Source organism: Pongo abelii, chromosome 5 (genome assembly GCF_028885655.2).
Source record: "Pongo abelii isolate AG06213 chromosome 5, NHGRI_mPonAbe1-v2.0_pri, whole genome shotgun sequence".
Classification (NCBI taxonomy): Eukaryota; Metazoa; Chordata; class Mammalia; order Primates; family Hominidae; genus Pongo; species Pongo abelii.
The window spans coordinates 52,281,123-52,299,932 of NC_071990.2; the positions used below are offsets into that span (position 1 = coordinate 52,281,123).

The window sequence follows — 18,810 nt, forward strand, 5'->3', positions numbered from 1 at the left end:
TTATCTCCATCTGGGGCTGCCAAGCAGTGCTACACAAATGACCTTTCCATATGATTTGGATTCCCATAGCCTAAGGGATGTGTTCCAAAAGGAAATACCCCAATGGCAAATGAGACTTCTAGGCAAAAGGATCTTCTAACGCAAGGGTTCTTGTGACCTAGCCTTCAAAATCCCAGAACATTATTCTATTAATACAGTCTGTCAGTCCATCTAGTCACAAAGGCCAGCGCAGATTCCAGGGAAGGGCAGGAAGCTCCATGTCTCTATAGAAAGAGCAGCAAGCATTCATAGGAAAGAACAAAATTTATGGTAGCCCTTTCTGGAGAATTTCTGCAATAACGACATTGAAATTATGATACCTATTAGAACCAGTGCTAGGTACTGTTACTCAACCTTCTAACAGAGGAGCATATTATTATATCACATTTTATTTTAATATTTTGATAACTATATCAATATAACTGATTTCTTTTATAATCCTACTTTATGTATCAAAAAAATTATTTACAGAACGGGTCTAGGCTTTACCAGACTGCCAAAGGGATCTAGGACATATAAAATGTTAAGAACCCTTGAGCTGCTTAATAGTGTGGTAACCTAAGGGTCAGCAATGAGCCAACTATGCCATTCCTGCCCCTGCTGGCCTGCCTGTACCTAGAAAGACCTTGTCACTTCAGCAAAGTTCTTATCTCTAAACCTCTGCACATGAGGAAACTCCAAAAGCTCCCTCAAGGGAGTATAATCAACTCAAGAAATGGCAACTGTACCTAAACCAATGATTGGGAAATCATGAATTATTTAATTTTACATTCCAAAAATATCTGCATGGAAAACAGACCATAAAGAGAAAAAAAGTAATTCAATGAGAACATGTGAAAAAAGCCCTGCTCTGCATTAAAAACTCCCATGGGCAGCTGCTCCTTGCTTGGCTTGTACTTCCCAACCCCAACCAGGGGGGTAAAATACATATGCAATCACTCAGTTTCCCTTCTTTTGTAAGAAAGGCCTTGGTAACACTCCTCAAAGAATATTAATTCCATGAGACAAAGTTCTTGGGGCAATAAAACTAGGTAAAATATGTTTATGCATTTTAATCAGGGGAAATTTTTATTAACCCTCAGCAAACTTGTTGCAGTGCAAATCATAGAATATGGGGTTGGTACAAACTGTAATGGTGATTTCTTAGTAGGGTGACCCACTCATTCTGGTTTGCCTCAGACTTTCCAGGTTTTATCACTGAAAGTCCTATGTCCCAGGAAACCCTCAGTCCTGGATAAACCAGGGTAGCAGGTCACTCTCTTTACCAATCATTTTAAAGACATTAGTTCCTGATATCAATGTCCCCAAATAAATATTAAAACCTATGGATGCCACTGTCAGTATTCCAGAACTGAAAGGAATTAACCAATTAGCTCTGATAGAGTAATGTTGACTGTTTTAAATAACATGGACTTCAATTCTTACCTCCAAATTGAACTCATTCTAAGAGTTATACATAATCTCCTAAATTTTAAAACAAAATATATTTTGTATTGTGTTGTGTTTTTGTAATACTCTACTTTTAGGAAATGACAGGGATTCAGTGATTTCATTTTTTGTTTGTTTTTGTTTTTTTGTTTTTTTTGAGACGGAGTCTCGCTCTGTCACCCAGGCTGGAGTGCTCCACCTCCTGGGTTCAAGTGATTCTCATGCCTCAGCCTCCCAAGTAGCTGGGATTACAGGCACACACCACCACACCAGGCTAACTTTTGTATTTTTAGTAGAGACAGGGTTTCACCATGTTGGCCAGGCTGGTCTCAAACTCCAGACCTCAAGTGGTCCGCCTGCCTCGGACTCCCAAAGTGCTGGGATTACAGGCATGAGCCACTCCACCTGTCTGACAGTAATTTTTTAAATGACATAACCTATTCTATTTTCCAAATCAAGCTGATTGAGCTATACCCATTAACCAGTTTGGTGGGACTGAACCTATTACCTGAGCCTATTAATTTAGAACACTTGGCAGTATTGTAACCAGAAAGTGACCAGCGACAACCTGGCTGCCACCTTAAAAGTCTGCTCATGGGCAGTAATGGCTTTTAATTTTAACAAAGATATGGGTATCCTTGAAGACACTGATACAACCCAGATGTGTGAAACTATAAAACAAGCAAGAGATGTTACATTAGATTTTGCATTTAATTAGTGGGAGCCTGCACAGAGGATATAGTTTATTCTCAAGCAATTTCCAAATTACCATCTTCCTTGTCCTCCTTGGAAAATTTACTGTTAACCACCTCCATCATCTTGGTATTGCTCCTTTCTTGCCTTGCCTTCTGCTGTCCTGGTTCTGATTTCATGACTACTCATTCTATGATATCTCTTCCTGCAACTTAAATTAGCATTGCCCTAAGATGCTGACTTCTACCCAATCCTTATATCTCTCTGCAATAGCTCTCATATGAGTCCTAACCCCCATTCAATACTCAAGGCTTCCTTAGTCAATTCTTCTGAGAATGACCAAATTGCAATCCAGATTCTCAATTGGCCTTCCTTTCAATCTTCTGGTCCACATTTCCTGTTACCATCTAAGCATCTGCACATGAACCTGAGCATATGTCTATAATGGAATTTATTATCCTCCCTGCTAAACCTACTCCTTTACATGCATCCTCTATTTCTATTGATGGTACCCCAGGCATTCACCTGTGTGCAAAAGTTCTGGTCATCTTCTCAGCTCCATTTTTCTTTATTTTTTTACAATCGATAAATTGCTAAGCCCTATCAATTCTGCTTTCCCATCAAGTTTATGATACTTATTATATTTTTCCATAGCAGCCATAATTGCATTTACTGCTACTATGTAGCTTGTAATTTGTATTGTTAAGGCCAAAGTATGCTTGAAATCCTGGGGAAAGTAATGCATAGCTTCTTTAAGAAATAGTTGTAAACTGCTGCTGAAAGTTTGTACAGGTTAAGTAAGAGAAAGAAGTTGCTATAGTAGCAAAACAAAAAAAATTACACCTATTGCAACTAAAGGAAAGCATCATAGGTGTTTTACAGGAATACCTGCTAGAATCATCTCAGGCTACAACAGAAGGTGCCCAATACGGTCACACCTCTGGGAGACTGAGGTGGAGTATTTGAAATCATAAAAGTAGTTATTCTCTAGGTGGGAGCACGTACCAAAATAAAATCCGAGTCTCTTATATACTTCATGCTTGCCAATTACCCCCACCCCATGATCTTTACATTCTGGGGACGTGTGCCCCTCCTAGAAAATTACTATGATCCATGATGCTAATGCTAATGGACCATGACAATGAGTGTGTTTCTCAGGTGAATGAAAACAAGAAAAGGTTTGTAAAAACCCTCTATTAGAGTAAAACTCGAATTAGTTCCAGCAAGTTAGCAAGCCATAAAGAGTGTCAAGGCCTACACGACTTTGGATCCCAAGAGTAGATCCTAAGTGAGTTCTAATTAGCCCAGAAACAAATGCCATGATTGATTCAAGCAGAGATGGACAAATTAAGATTAGAAAAAGAATCTCAACCTATTTCAATATATTTATATTTTTATGTTTATTTTGTCACAGGGAAAATGCACTGTTATTTTAATCGAAATTTCATTTTTATGAAGAAAAGCATATGTAGTTGGGGGAAAAATTCTTTTTAATTCCAACTCCTAGTTGTCCACCCTGGCAAAAGCACTGTGTCACAGGTCTTGGTCAGAAAGTTTAGGGGACTGCTGCTACTCATTTGGGAGCATCCATTTGAATCGCGGTCATTGCAACTAGAAGGAACTCCCTAGCCTCCAAGTGTTTTTTCGCAAAATTCAATCCTATTTTAGGAACAAAACAAATAAAGCAATAGTAGTCCCTCTAATAAATTTTAGAGGTCAACTTAAAACACTGGGTTGAAGCATGGGGACTAAAATTTCACTCAGCTTTGGTACAAAACATCATATAAGTTTGGGCAATAATCTTAACATATGTCATAGCATTTTACAATTTATAAAACACTTACATTATTATTTAGATTATTATTAGTTGGATTAGAAAGCCACTACATTTCCTACCAATTCAACAATTCTATGTGTCTATAATTTACATATATATTAATATTTATAAGTAAATCCACCTCAAAAGAAAACAAATAAATTACTGGTAATCAGTTCATCAAGGGACTCCATATAGCAAAGCACTTTATACTTAGACTGCTTTAAATTGTAAGTTTCTATAGTATATTTTTAAATGATCTGATATATGAAAAGTTTATTTACATTCATCATTTCAAAGATAAACTGCTTGGGGATGTTGGTGAGAACACCTGCTCTGTGGAGTCTGAAATCCTGGTTCTTCCTTCTAGTGGTGAGGACATGACTTTGACATCCTTAAAGCAAGGTTCACTAAGGTCTATGATTCTCTCTAAGAAATTGCCTAAAAGGAAGGAGAAATAGACAGTTTCCAAAGATCCTTTCATCTTTGACTTCAGGTTTTCTTTTTATTTATTTTTATTTGAAAATAACGTTGATTAAAGTTTTTAGGTCAAAAGTAGCTTAAAGAACAGCTTTTCCATTCACTTTCTAAACAAGGTCAAAGTAAAGTTCAACTGTTGTCTCCCTGGATCTTTAATGTCTGCCCTGAAAGAAAATGCTCAAAATATGTTTCCTTCATGTCTTTCCTCATCCCACCATATCCCTCTCTTCTAAGAAGAGGCTCTGGTCACACATGTAAAGATTTGACCACAAGTTGCAGTTCAACAACTATCGTCCATTCCCACTGCAAAGTGAGCAATTCCAAATTGGGGGCCCAATTATGTTTGGAGAGTTGACAAATAACACTTTCAGACAGAGAAGAGGTGGTGTAATTAACACTAAGCATTATAGGTAAAAATAAAATAAAATAAAGAAACTAAAACCCTTTGAATCGTCTGTCTCCTGGTGTTCTGTAATTTCTTACTCATGCAAGCCAACAGAGTCTAAATAAAGTCTGTCCAGACAGGGAAGACAGCACAAATTTAGCAGGCTCTAAAGCACTTTTTGAATTAAGTCAGGTACATCTGCTTTTAATTACATACATGCATATATACTTACACACATAAACACATACACAGAGGTAGATTAAAGACAGCTGCAAATTCTTAGCTATTCCTCCCATTGAGAGGTGGAACCTAATTCTCCTCTCCTAAATCTAGGTTGACCTCAGGACCTTGCTTGACCAAGAAGTTTATGGCCATGATATTCTGAGCTTGCCAGAGCCAGCTCAGAAGGCAGGTGGCTTCCACACAGGTCTCTTGGACCACTTACTTTTGGAACATCTTTTCTTAGGCTATTCTTTCTTGGAATCCAGCCATCATGCTGTGAGGAAGCCCAAGCAGCCCCATAACAAACCCATGAGGAGAGGAACTGAGGCCTCTTAGTTGATTATCCTAAGCTCCCAGCCAATAAACAGCATCAAGGCCCAGCCATATCAATGACCCACCTTAAAGGCATCTAAAGGCAGCCAAGGTGAGCCTTTCAATGACAACAGTCCAGCCACTATCTAACTATAATGCATGGAAGAACCCAAATTAGAACACCTCGGCCTCGCCTTTCCCCATAAAATTGTAAGCAAAATAAAATGTGTGTTTTATGCTGTTAGGTTTCTGGGTGGTTTGCCAGGTAATGATACAGTTTCAGAACACCCACTCCACTTGTCACCATTCTGATGCCACACATTACAAAAAGGACCCCAGTAGCTGAAGCCCAAATTTCTTCCCCTCCCACTTGCTAATCCAGAATAAGTGGGGAGGTGGGCTTTAGTGCTTTTATGTCCCATCCAAAAGGTACAAGACCAAAATTTGAGAACTACACAAGCTATAGAAACATCACCAGTATTTGTTTGGTTTCTAATTGGTGTTGTAGACCTACATCTCTGCTATAATTCAGTATGAAATACTGAATTACATATAATCTCAGATAAGAAAAAGGTGAATGAAGTCAATAGTTTTATAATCACAAGATTTTATAGAAGTTCCTCCCCTCAAAAATTACTTTCTGATTTATGATCATCTTGCTTCATATCACCAACCTATTATGATGTTTTGCAATTTAACAAGGAGGTGCATTACATATTGCCATCTTTGAACATCACATGACTTTGATAAGCTTCTCTGGCATTTAAGGTACTGAATACTAAAAATCAGAACAAACAGAAGAGCTATTATAAAAGAAAAACAGTACTCTTCCATTCATGTCTTCAAATAAGGACAGTTCAAAGTAATATACAAAATGTAACAGTGAATTCTACCACACACATAAACACACAAAGATGCTGGAGGCTACATGATATCATATTTGCACCCTTCAAAACAGAATCCTGAGAAAGCACTGGAGGCATCTTACACAAATCCACTCGGGTCAGTTTAGAACAAGGCATAGAGAAGAAACTAGAGGGATCTTTTGCCATTTGACCAGCTATTCTTTATGAAGGTTTGAGATTTGCACAGTAAGGCAGAACTTGTTCCTACTACTTAAGAAGTCAAGAATGCATTCAGGCCAATTTTTCCAATATTTAGAAAGCAAAGACAGTCAGATACACTTACTTGTTGAAGCAAAGTTATCATGAACTTAAACTGCGAGAGCAAATTCTTAATGATTACCTCAGCTTACTCCATATAATACCACAGAGAAGAATGTACAGCTCTTTCAAAATCCAATGTCCATAAAGATAGAATGCCTTGAAGGAAAATGGTACCATATTTAAGATAGTGATATCTTTTATTAGTACAGTAAAGTCCTATTTTTATGGAATAGGATGGGTCTGAGGTCATTCCATAAAATTGATTTCCCAGAAAATGGAAATAGGCAATTTACCCTAAGAATTTTATTGAAAAATTATGCTATTCTATTTGAATAATGATGGGAATGTTCTACACGTTTCCTTTATTAATGAATTAAAATACACAAAACACCATAAAATTATATTAGAGGTTCAAAAGTATCACTTAAATCTTTTTTACCAGTCACTTTCATTTTGTAAAATCAGCAGTTCCATTAAAATCGTATTATGTAAAAATGGGTTTTTACTGTAATAATAGTTATTACCTATTTAGCTCCCAAGGATGTTGTGAAAATTAAATAATAAGCCATTGGAAAGCAAATACAAAGCGTTGCTAATACCAGAGGCCAAGAGGGGCAGCCAGATGGAAAAATGAAGGAAAAGAGCACCTGATACATTACAAATCACAGCTTTCATCTGTAATTCCATTACCGCCAAAACTCTATGCGTTGGTCATGTGCACTGATGTTATCTCATTTCATCTTTCTTAACATGATGATATATTAATTATAGCCCTAATGTTATAAATAAGGGTCAGAAAGGTTTACAGCTTGTCCAATGTCACACCGTTGTAAATGTCAGAAGCCAAATATGAACCCCAGGTTTATCCTAGTCGATAGCTCATCCTATATCCTGAAGGATCCCCAATATACCCTTGTGTCTCATAACTGCCCCTCTAATTCTTATCTCATCTTTCAAAATTCACTTCAAATGCCTCTTCTTCCATGAAGCCACCTTTACCCCAGAGTTACTATGATTCTAAACACATTCAGTATTTATTATGGCTATTTGTTGTATTATTGTGCATGATGTGTTTTATTAACCCAGCAAAATCCCCTGGCTGTTTGAGGTCACAGTTGTATGGAACTTGACTTTGGGTTCCCAGATCATGAGCACCTGGAACTGTGCCTTGAACACAGTGTATGTTTGGTAAATATTTGCTAAACTGAACTAGAAAGTGGTGTTCATTTGAATTACAACTACATTTGCTACCAGATGCAAAGCAAATGCTTTTACTAATGGTTCATTGCATTAGAATGGTTCTAATGCAATGGTTCATTGCATTGCATACCTCTTTGGGAAGTATCTCCAGTTTTTCCAAGCATGTGTGATAAGATTAAATACCTCAAGCATTGTATCTGACATACAGGAGATACTCAACAAATAGTAGTTTTTTATTTTATTTTTGTTTTTTCAAGTTAAGGAAAGAATGAGGATGGTAAGAAAAGAACGTGGAGGGGCATGAATTCAGTATAATATATAGTCTAATTTGGAGATATCAGAGCAGGTATGGATGGTAAGTTTTTTTGAAAAAAGAAAGATACAATGAAGAGTTAGAACTCTTGATTTAAATTCTCTGATTTCCTGCCAAGCTTCTTTACTTACTGGCTGGGTAAAACTTGAGCAAGTTACCCTCTCTGCAACCCAGATTTTTCATCTGTAAAAACAGGGATAATAACAGAATCCACTTATAGAGTGGTTGTGAGAATTATATGGAAAAAAAATCCTTGTAAAATACTTAATATAGTGCATGTCACACACCAAGCACTCAAGTTATAGTTGCTACTATCACCATCATTACTATCATCATAAAAATCATTTCATAATTCTTAGGAATCTATTCAAAGGAGAAGACATTTTTTTCCACAGACTATAAAATCCTATAGTGGTATGTGTCAATGCTGTCAGACCCAAAGATTTATTTCTGCTATTGAATTATGGATGGGAGCAATGAGTTCACGCACTTCATCCAAATGATGCTTACTGAACGTCTACTTTGCGCCAGTCAGGTGGACAAATTTATTTGATTTAAAGAAGGCTAGGAATGAAAGAAACAAGGGGAGCCAGGAAAAGGTGAAGAGTTCAGAGAGAGACAAAACCACAAGCAGAAAACAAAGGTAGGTTCAATCCAGAGACCCATCAGAGGTCAAAATATCAGTCTGTCAAAAATCACAAGGGAAGAGTAAGGCCGAGCAGCTCCTGTGTAAGACCCCAATCCAAATGGCACAATGAATTCAATTGCTCATCAATCACAGATCATTTGTCGGACATAGAAGAGGGGTTATTAGACAACAGGAGAGGGACAATGAGCAAGGATTTTATTTTTTATATATTACACATCTGTTTTTCACTCACCTGTCTTTTCATGTGAAAGCCAGAAATAATGAAAAATAACTGTGTATGTTTTAAAAATCTTAACTTTTCTGATTATCACAATAACACTGAAAGGCCAACTGGAAAGTCTTTTCTACATCCAATGCCTGTGCCCGTGCCCCACCTCCTTTTCCCCACCCAGCACTGATTTGTGCTATTTAAGAGCAGCTTCATGGAGAATTCAGGCCCATCCTATGATCTTACGAGCTGACCATAGACAAAGGAATGAAGAATAGTGGAGAAAGCCAGGGATCCCGGGACCCAGGGCACACAGTGGACACAGTCAACTGCAGTGCCAAGCAAGATGGCCAAGATCACTCCTTGCTCAGCATAAAAACCCCAAAGGATACTAAAAGCTTGGCAACCTTCAAAAGCTTCTCTTGCTTCCTGCATGGGGTGGGGGAAGCAGCTTGCTTAGTGGGAAAAACCATAGCCCAGGGCGAATCCGCTGGCTAGATTCATCAAAGAGATGGCTGAAACAGAACAGATTTTTCCTTTTCATATAGGAATGACTCACGAGCTTGTTTATTCAAAAAGTTACATCCTCCATCGAAGAGAGGTGGTTTATTGGGAAGCGGGATGATAATAATAATCGACTTTTGTACTGGTCAGCCCACTCACACCTGTCCCTCGTGTCTCTGGGCACAGTCACACAAACACACCACCAATGATAAGAAGGTAGCCAGTATATCTTCTTTCATTCTTCCTTCGTTCTGCCACACAAATAAAGCAAACGATACAATGACCCTCTTTATTTTACTCGTAGTCATTTTAGAAAGGGAATGTGCGTTATGGGTTCAAGATGAGGACTGGAAGAAAGACTGCTTGGGTTCAAATTTTGACTCTGCAAATTGCAAACCATGGGACCCTGAACAAGTGACTTAATTGTCCTGGGCCTCTGCTTCTCTGTCTGTAAAAGTGGGGATAATAATATTACTTATTTCATAAGGTTATTGTGAGGATTAAATTAGTTGGTACATGGAAAACAGTTCCTGGCACATTGTTAGTTCTCAGTAAATGTTTGACATTATCATTATTATTACTTCACAGATGGTTAAATGTTCTTCCATTACGGATCTTCTTTTATTCACTATTATCTTAAGAGGTTCGAATTAAACCATAAATGTAACTAGGTCTTTGGGGAAAAATATAATTGTCCTGTGAAAAACATTTTCTTCTCGGGCTAGGGAGATATTCTGGAACTTTTGAAAACTCTCTTTTAAATAAGAAGAATTTTGTAAGTATGGCTGTGTGTTTCTGTATATCTAAGGAATCATCTTTTTTATAACATGTGTATACTGGAAGATAGGTCTAGACAAACAGATGAATAGATACACAGATAGGTATTTTTCTATTTTATTAACCTACTTCTAGGCAATTTTGAAAACTCATAGCAACCAAAGAGCTTGTCATTTTTCCTCAGTCCTGTATTTCAAAATTCCCAAAGGCAAACCATCAGAATGCATTAATAAATTGTTGTCTTCCACACCTTCTGTGTCTTTCAAACTTAAGGATACTAGAACCTGTAAATCCATTCTCTGACACATGAAGAAAATCAACCAGTTAGTGGATTATTTTAACTCCTTTCAGCATGACAATTACTTATTCCACTTTTAATGAAGATACACTAGGTTAATTTTGGGGGGATTTCACTGGTCTATGAAATTGTTCTCCTACATTAACCCCCTCCAAAAAGAGGAAGAATGAAACAACATTAAGTGCCTACTTATTTCCAAACTCTTTACTGTGTTGTACTATATAAATGAAACATAATCAGATCTGGCCAGGTTCAGCCTGTCTGTGATTCATCTCTTGGGTTGTTTTACTCACTGGGTAAAATGAGAACGTCATCCCCAGGGCCTGGAATGGTATTGTTGTATCCTCCCCAGCCTTCTTCAACACCTTGCCATGTTTCAGGGAGGGACCATTTTAAAGCTGATTCAGGTGCAGAGGTAGAAGCTAGAAAATAACAAAAAATTTTTAAAATATAATCCATTGTGATAACTTCCAAATTCTATCCTTATTTTAGGGTGCTAGTGGTATTTTCACCTCCCAAAGAAGCTGCCTATTAATATTTTATAAGTTTCTGTACAAATATTTATCGGCTAAAAAGCAAGTAATTATTCAATCCTTAGATTACCTTCACTTCTGAAAAAAATCCCACTTTTGTTATTATACATCTGTTTTGCCTTATAATAAATATGGCATGCTTATCATGAAATATTTAGAAAATGCAAATAAAGAAAGGTAATAATTGCCTATAATCTCACTACCTTGCAATAACTACCTTTTACTTCTGTTTCCTTCCAGAATTTCTCAGAATTTTTACATAATTGAGATTATATCAAATCCTGTTCTTATTTTTTACACCCAGTTCTACTTTTGCTTAGCTTAGCCTATTTTCCTATGCATTTTATAATATTATTTAAATGCCTTGTAAACATAATTTTAGTGGCTACATATTATATTTTAAAAATCCATAATTTACTTAATTCCTAATGTCTGACATTTAGACTCTTTCTATTCTCTGTTTAATTGTAAACAATGCAGTGTAAACTGTCTCTATGCAAATCTCTCAATAATCCTGATTATCTTCTTCAAATACATTCCTCAATGGAATGACTGAGTCAAAGGTTATGTTCTTCCCACAGCTCTCCCTAACATTAAAGGCGGGGTAATAATCTAAAAACTTCTCAGGGTGGTAACTTACAGACAGATCATACCTTCCAACCAGTTTCTATTGATTCTGCCTTTGATCATCAAATGGCATTTTATTTTCAACCATTCTGCTAGTATCTCATCGCATAATTGAAATGTAAATCTAATAATTCCCAATGGGGACTGTCCAACATCACATCACGCACAACATCATGCTGAACCATATCTACTTGTTCTTTCCTGGGATGTGATTACTGGTACAGAGTCAGAAGGGCAGAGAGATTGTCTCAAAAGGGTAGAATGAAAAGGCCTCCTCTTTTGAGGGGAGGGAGGGAATCATGTCCATGATTTGCTAATTTTACAACATAAATAGTGAGCACCTTCTCTATTAGAACTGCCCTTAAAAAGCAGGGATACAAAAAGAAATAACATGTCACCCTTGCCTCCAAGGAGCTGATAGTGTTATATCAGTATTAGGAGGATAAAAACTCTACACAGGCACTGAGGGGAGTTCTTTTAAATGGTACCTGATCACGAAAGGAAGCAAGATTTTGCCAGGAGAAGCTTCCCAAGGGAAGTAGTAACTCAGCTGCATTTTAAAGGCTTAGAAGTTATTCAGGTGAAGGGGAGGTTGTGATGAGTGTATGACAAGAGGGTTGCACTGCAGACAGAAGGATGAGCATGAGCCGAGGCAAAAAATGGGAAGTGAAGCGGAGGAATGATAAGAAATTTGGTGTTGCTGAACCACAGAGATAGAAGAGATAAGTGACAAGGTTGGTAAAATAAACAGAGGCCAGAGTATGAAGGATAACAAAGGTGGAGGGGCCAGAGACTTCCAGCACATTAAGATAGAAGTGGATGAATACAGTTTGTGCCATAGGGCATTCAGGGTATCTCTGTGGTCTCCAGATGGAGCTATATAGCAAGCAGTGGAAAAATATGAATTGGAAAGATGGGAAGAGCTCTGAGCCCAAAGATGAATTTGGCATCATCGGCCTAGAAGCTGTATTTGAAACTCTGAGGGTGGTTGTAATAGCTCCAGAGGATTTCAAGGTGACAAGGGAAAATACCTGATGTCAGAAACACGAGGAACACTTAAGTTATTTTTTCTACCAGACCCAGTTCCTCAGTAGTCATGGTTTAATCAGAGCCCCAGGATAACCTAAAAGTATATAGATTGTGGTCAAGCAGAAACCATAGGCAATGTAATTAGTACAAAATATATCACACACCTTGGGAATAAGGCAATGTCTTGGAATAAGGGTCACTCAGTAAGAGGCTTTATAAATATTTCATAAACTCCAATACTGTAATACCTTTCTAAGTTTTCTCCCAATGTTGCCTTCTTCCCAATATTAGACCCAAAATACTCAGTTGGGGGTAGAGTAAGGGGTATTTGTCAGGGTGACCCCTAGCTTGCCCCACAAAGTCCAGATAAAATGTCTCTGATGCCTCATTTCCAGTGATATTTCAAACAAGCAATGATTGTTCTCTAAAACCTCATGCCAAGCTTCAGGGATCTTTAGTTATTCCAATTTTATATCACGGATGATGGAAACAAATATTCTGTACTTTTTTCACCTTTACTCTTGCTTATAAGAGGGCTGACACAGTCTTTAGTTGGACAAATTAGGCCTTAAGGTAGCTATTCTAATGAAGGAATGTTATTATGCACAAACTTAATTATTCTATACCATCCTGCTTCAGATAAGAACACTAAGGGATAAGAAAACATGTTTCAGTCTCCTGTCAGAGTTATCAGATTTCTATACAACTAATACCAGGATTCTATATGACTATTATTGACAATCAAATTTGTAGAGAGAAAAAGAAGCCTATAAGAGTTAAAGAAGCAGCAGTCAGAGATCTACTGGGAGAATCAGAAGAGAGGAAGGTCTTGGAATCCTAAGTAATACAGCATCTCTAGAGAGCACAAGTGACCTTGTTAATAGTAGAGCTCTGGTAAGAGAGAGAATTAGAAGTGACTGTTAAACTTAGCAATCAAGGCATGGGTGATCCAGATGACAGTGGTCCCAGTTGAGTGGCTGAGATAGAAACCATATTACAGTGGATTGAGGAATGCACTGGAGGTAAGGAAGGAAAGATGTTGGGTCAGACCATCCAAAAAGCTCATTGAGGAATGGACAGTCTTAAGAGTTGAGAACCACAGCCTTTGATCTGTCTTCTGAATCTTTAGATAAATTAGACTAGTTTCAAAACTGGAACCCATGAATTTTGGTCTGGACCAACATTCCTGATGAGGCCTCTCCTTGTTTCCCTGTACAAATTTGTCACTCAACAAGCAACTAAGACTTTAGGTAGTCTCGAGTCTAATATATGAGCCAAATGTTGCCCTCCACACCTTCGCTCTTCATCAACCCAGGTCTTCATGGCTCTGCATGAAGAGGAGGCTAGGCTTTTGAGAAGTTTGCAGGACAGCTGTCTGCTAAAGGAAAATTCAGTATCCACAAATTTGTTTTGTGTTTAAATGGGAGGCACTGAACAGAAGAAGCCAGTAAGGAAAGAAAGGTTAACTACACAAGACAACGAGTTGTTCGCTGATGGGGGAAAGTGTGGAAGATGCAGGAAGGGATGAGTTCACTTTGAACAAGACTAGGGCTGCCGGATTCTCAGAGATCAAAGAAAGGGACAAAAATTTAGGTCTGTGGGAAAACTTAGGAAAAGAATACCCAATGATCTGGATGTTCTTATATGACCATGGACAATATGTGCACTTGGTATGGGTACATATTACATACTCATACGGGTTAACACGTAGATAGATGGTTAACTCATTCAAACATTGGATTGACCCATTCAAACAATAGAATGAATGAGTTAACACAGATAGATGTGTTAACTCATTTATTCATTCATTCTTAGTTTTGGCAAAAATGATATTGCAATAATTTTACTGTTTTACATAGAGCTACTCATTAAACAAAATACATTGCCATATTTAAATTTTGGCACTAACACAGATACTACATACATAAGAATCAGGCAATGTCTTGGAAGTATGTTATTTAAAATTTCTTCCTGATGAATGATATTGTACTAAATCTATAACTGTTTGTGTTTTGAAATGGTTTTCTGTCCCAAACTATATGAGGTAGGAAAATTGGCTAGATTGTAATATAACTCATAAGTTAATCTATGCTCAATAAGGCAATTTAAACACATTAGAGGCTGCATTGTATAGCACAAGGAACACTGGGCTGAGTTGAGACACCTGAGTTCTTATCTAGGCTCATGTGACTGACTACTGATATGACTAAGTTAAATATCTGGGCTTTACATCCCCATTTGCAAAATGAGGCAACTGGATAGGATAGCCTGTAAGGTCTCCCCCTTTGTTAAAACCCACAACTCTATGAAGTACGGGCTTTCTATTTATCAGCAGTTGTAACTGACAGTTGTAATTGAAGCATCTCCAGTTAAACTGACCCCTTCTAAAAAGCTTTGAATGCTAGACACCACGCCATCCTTCCAAAGAATCCTTAGTACAGAAATCATCATACTACGTGCTGAGTGACATGCCACCCTGACTACAGATGGTTGAACCAAGAATGGCCATTCATCGATGGTCCAGTATCCACAGAAGGGGGCCTGGCATGAGAGCTTCCCCAACAGGTATGTCCTCTACAGAATAGGCACTGACACAACAAATCAAATCTCTTCTTAGAGAATTTGAACATAGAAACTTTCAGAGAAGAGAGAACTATCCTTTTCCTTATAACAGTAATTTTTAAACAACTGTATTGATTGATTACTTAGTAGTTTGACTGACATCCCCAAGAGATCATAAGACCCCATAAAGTCAAAGTTCATTCCATCTTGCTCATCATGGTATCCCCCCACACCTTGCGTAAAAGGCATTCAATAAACAAGGCATTTTGAACCATCTAAAGGCAAAGAGAGATGAAGGACAAGGAACATCAAAAAACAAAGTGTGGTGGCAGCTCAGAAAACATTCTGAAAAAATCTTGAATCACATTCTTCATAGTCCAATAAGCATGGAGTAGTAACCTTCAGGATTATCATTTATAGTTTTAGTCCAGTCCTCTTACCTCATTTATCTATTAATTTAAATAGAGGAATTAGATCATTTTCTGATTAGCATGGGCTCTGCTCTGACATAGCACAAAAATGCCACTGAAAATTAAAAGAAATCTCTGCCTTTGAAAAGATTTATTCCTCCTGCAAATGTATAGTTAAATTGACTCAGAATAAACAAAAACAAACAATGAAATACATCAGAAGGTGCTTAGGAGACATTTAGTGTTTGAGAATTTGGCTTTTAGAGTTAGAAAGATTTCATAGAACCATCTGACTTTTGAGGAGGGTTTGTTTACCCTGATTTCCTGAAATTACCAGGAACAATTAAAGTTTAGAGATACCCTGAATTTTTCTTTCCATTTGGAGAGGGCCTAATAGCCCATCTGCAGATCTGGAGTCCTATGTGCACATATGGTCCATAATTTATGAAATGTGCTTATTTACATGTTTCAATTCTTACTTTCATTGCCCTGAAAAATAAATGCACCTTTATATCCTTTTTTGACATGCAGATACATATTTTAGTTACGGGGCAACACAATAGAGAGTTATCAGACATATAAGCTTTAGGACTGATATCTACCTGTTTATTAACAGTATGACAAGGTGGAATTTGTAGAACTACTGGAGGACATTCTGCTATACTAGACACTTCTATTTCGTGTGTTAATACTCACCTGAAATAGTTGGGGGCATACCTTCCTTCACCCGGAGAATGACTTGAACTTGGCCTTCACCTGAAACTAAATACCAAAAGCCACAACTTGCATGTGATACAAAGATCATCTTAATATTAAAGACAGTCACATGTGAGAAAAGAAGAATTTATGCTAAATTCTAGTTGCCTAAATTTTCAAAACAAAAAAAAATGAAATCCCTGTTAGTTAATCTAACAATTGATTTCCAACATTTGATTTTGATTGCTTTCATTTGATTAAATGTAATTGCAATGAGGTCTCCAAGAGAACTGGCACATACATAATTAGGAAAAACAAAAACAGAAACGAAACCTTTAGCCATATGTTCTAAGGAAGCCAATGGTGTCCAGCAGGGCATATACCTCATATCCTATATTCTCTTCATCATTTTGTAGGCTCAGCTTTTAGAATTCATGTGTTTTTCACCAATAGAGTTCAGATCATCCATGAAATGTATTTGGTTACCTTTATCCAAACAAATTGTCCTTTTAATGAAGCCTTTTCCCCATCCCCATCTTCCTCCTATCATCCAAGCCAACTGAGCACATTTAAAAGGCCTGGGGTTCATTAATTTTAAGTGTTCAATAAATTAGTGGAAATAATCAAAACGCCTGATTCTTTCTGATAATGACAATTTGATGTCAGTATAAACCAGTAGATTAAGCTGGGAACATATGCTCCTTTGCCAGGAGAGGCTGCTATAATTAAATAGTGAATGCATCTACAAGGTGCTCTCACGCCTGATTAATTAGTAATCAGGTGCACAAACTCCATTTTTCGGTCACACCTTGTCTCTTATTGGTTAATTACCTTTCTGCCTTATCGTTTGTCACATGAGCCACACCTCCCACCACGGGAGGGCCCCATGGTGCTGAAGGCTGCAGCCTTGGGGACTTGGCCAAACTCACACTCTCCACTTTTGTTTTCCTGGATCCCTAAACCCTTTCCTCCATCAGATGAAATCAACAGAGGATCATTCTTTCTAAATATAAAACATAAGCAGCCAGGCGCTGTGGCTCATGCCTATAATCCCAGCACTTTGGGAGGCTGAGGTGGGTGGATCACTTGAGGTCAGGAGTTTGAGACCAGCCTGGCCAACATGGTAAAACCCATCTCTACTAAAAACACAAAAACTAGCCATGCGTAGTGGTGCACTCCTGTAATCCCAGCTACTAGGGAAGCTGAGGCAGGAGAATTGCTTGAACCCTGCCATGTGGAGGTTGCAGTGAGCCGAGATCACGCCACTGCACTCCAGCCTGGGTGACAGAGCAAGACTCTGTCTTTAAAAATACTAAAAAATGAAAAATAAAAATAAAACATAAGCTTCAGAATATTACAAAGAAAATGATCCCCAAAGAGATCCATGATGAGACCTCTTCAATTCCTCTAATCTTATTTTGGTCATTTTCTCTTTTTAAAATTTTTCTAAGGATGTAAAGCACGAGTTTGTGTCTTTCTCCTTACACTGCCACATGATGAGACCGGGTGCAATGACAACATGCTCTTGACATGTTCTACCTTTATCATCACTTCCAAGACTTTGCTTAAATTGTTCCTTCACCCTGTTGCTTATTTCACGCATCTTTTTAACTTAATACTAATAATAAAGCCACCAGTCAAGGTGTCATTTCCTTTTTTTAAAATAAGGTCTAACTCATCCACTTCTGTTCACATTGATTTGTGCATTCTGTAAAGTTCAAAAGTACTTCTAAATCCATCCTGTGATATTCATCCCAAACTTGTTCTCAATTTAATAAATATTTATTGAGCATCAACTGATAATTTTAGATTACATCAATAATTAGCTTTGTCTTCGAATTTTTGAGAGAGAGACTTTTCTCATGCACCTTATGAGACCAGATATTGCTAGAAATGTAGATACTTCATTTTCGTGGGCCAATTTAGAAATCCTAGGTTTAATCTTGTATCTGTAGCTCTTTCCACTACACTGCACCCAATGGCTCCCGGACTGAGTGGTGACTGATTTTCTTAAACCTCTACACACGCACAAATGGTCCCTACCTCCAGGAGAACTCCCTACCAAAACAGACATTGCAAAACTAAAAAATATATTGAAAATCTATTGCTCACTTCATTAACGTTGAGTGTGTGAATGCCAGTCAGTGAAAAGAAGTAGTTTCAGGATCAGAACAGATAGAGAAAAGTTAACAAAAGCAGGAAAAATTAGAAGTCTGATTTCCTATACCACCATCTACATGACTCTGGGGGCAGTTGAGTACTAGTCAGAGGGCTATCTCTTCCCAAACACCATTTCCTGGTCATGGTCATGACAATAGTGAATGGTGGGAAGAATGTGGGTGCTGGAGCCCAACAGCCTGGATCTGAATCCTGGCTCTTCTGGTTCCTAGACATGGGCCACTGACAAGTTATTTGCCATTTCTAAACCTCATTCATTTCATCTAAAAGTGGGAATAATCATAC

At 37.7% G+C, this 18,810-nt stretch overlaps 1 protein-coding gene across 2 annotated transcripts in view; it reads right to left on the reverse strand.

Annotated features, from left to right (window-relative positions):
- PKHD1 (PKHD1 ciliary IPT domain containing fibrocystin/polyductin) overlaps nucleotides 1-18,810 on the reverse strand; it is a 485,172-nt gene that overhangs the window by 217,753 nt on the left and 248,609 nt on the right. For both annotated transcript variants that reach the window (XM_024248417.3, XM_009241952.4), the window contains exons 51-52: nucleotides 16,348-16,413; nucleotides 10,784-10,912 (exon numbers count right to left, since the gene is read on the reverse strand). In XM_024248417.3, coding sequence (XP_024104185.3) covers nucleotides 10,784-10,912; nucleotides 16,348-16,413 — 195 coding nt within the window. The remainder of the gene's footprint in view (nucleotides 1-10,783; nucleotides 10,913-16,347; nucleotides 16,414-18,810) is intronic.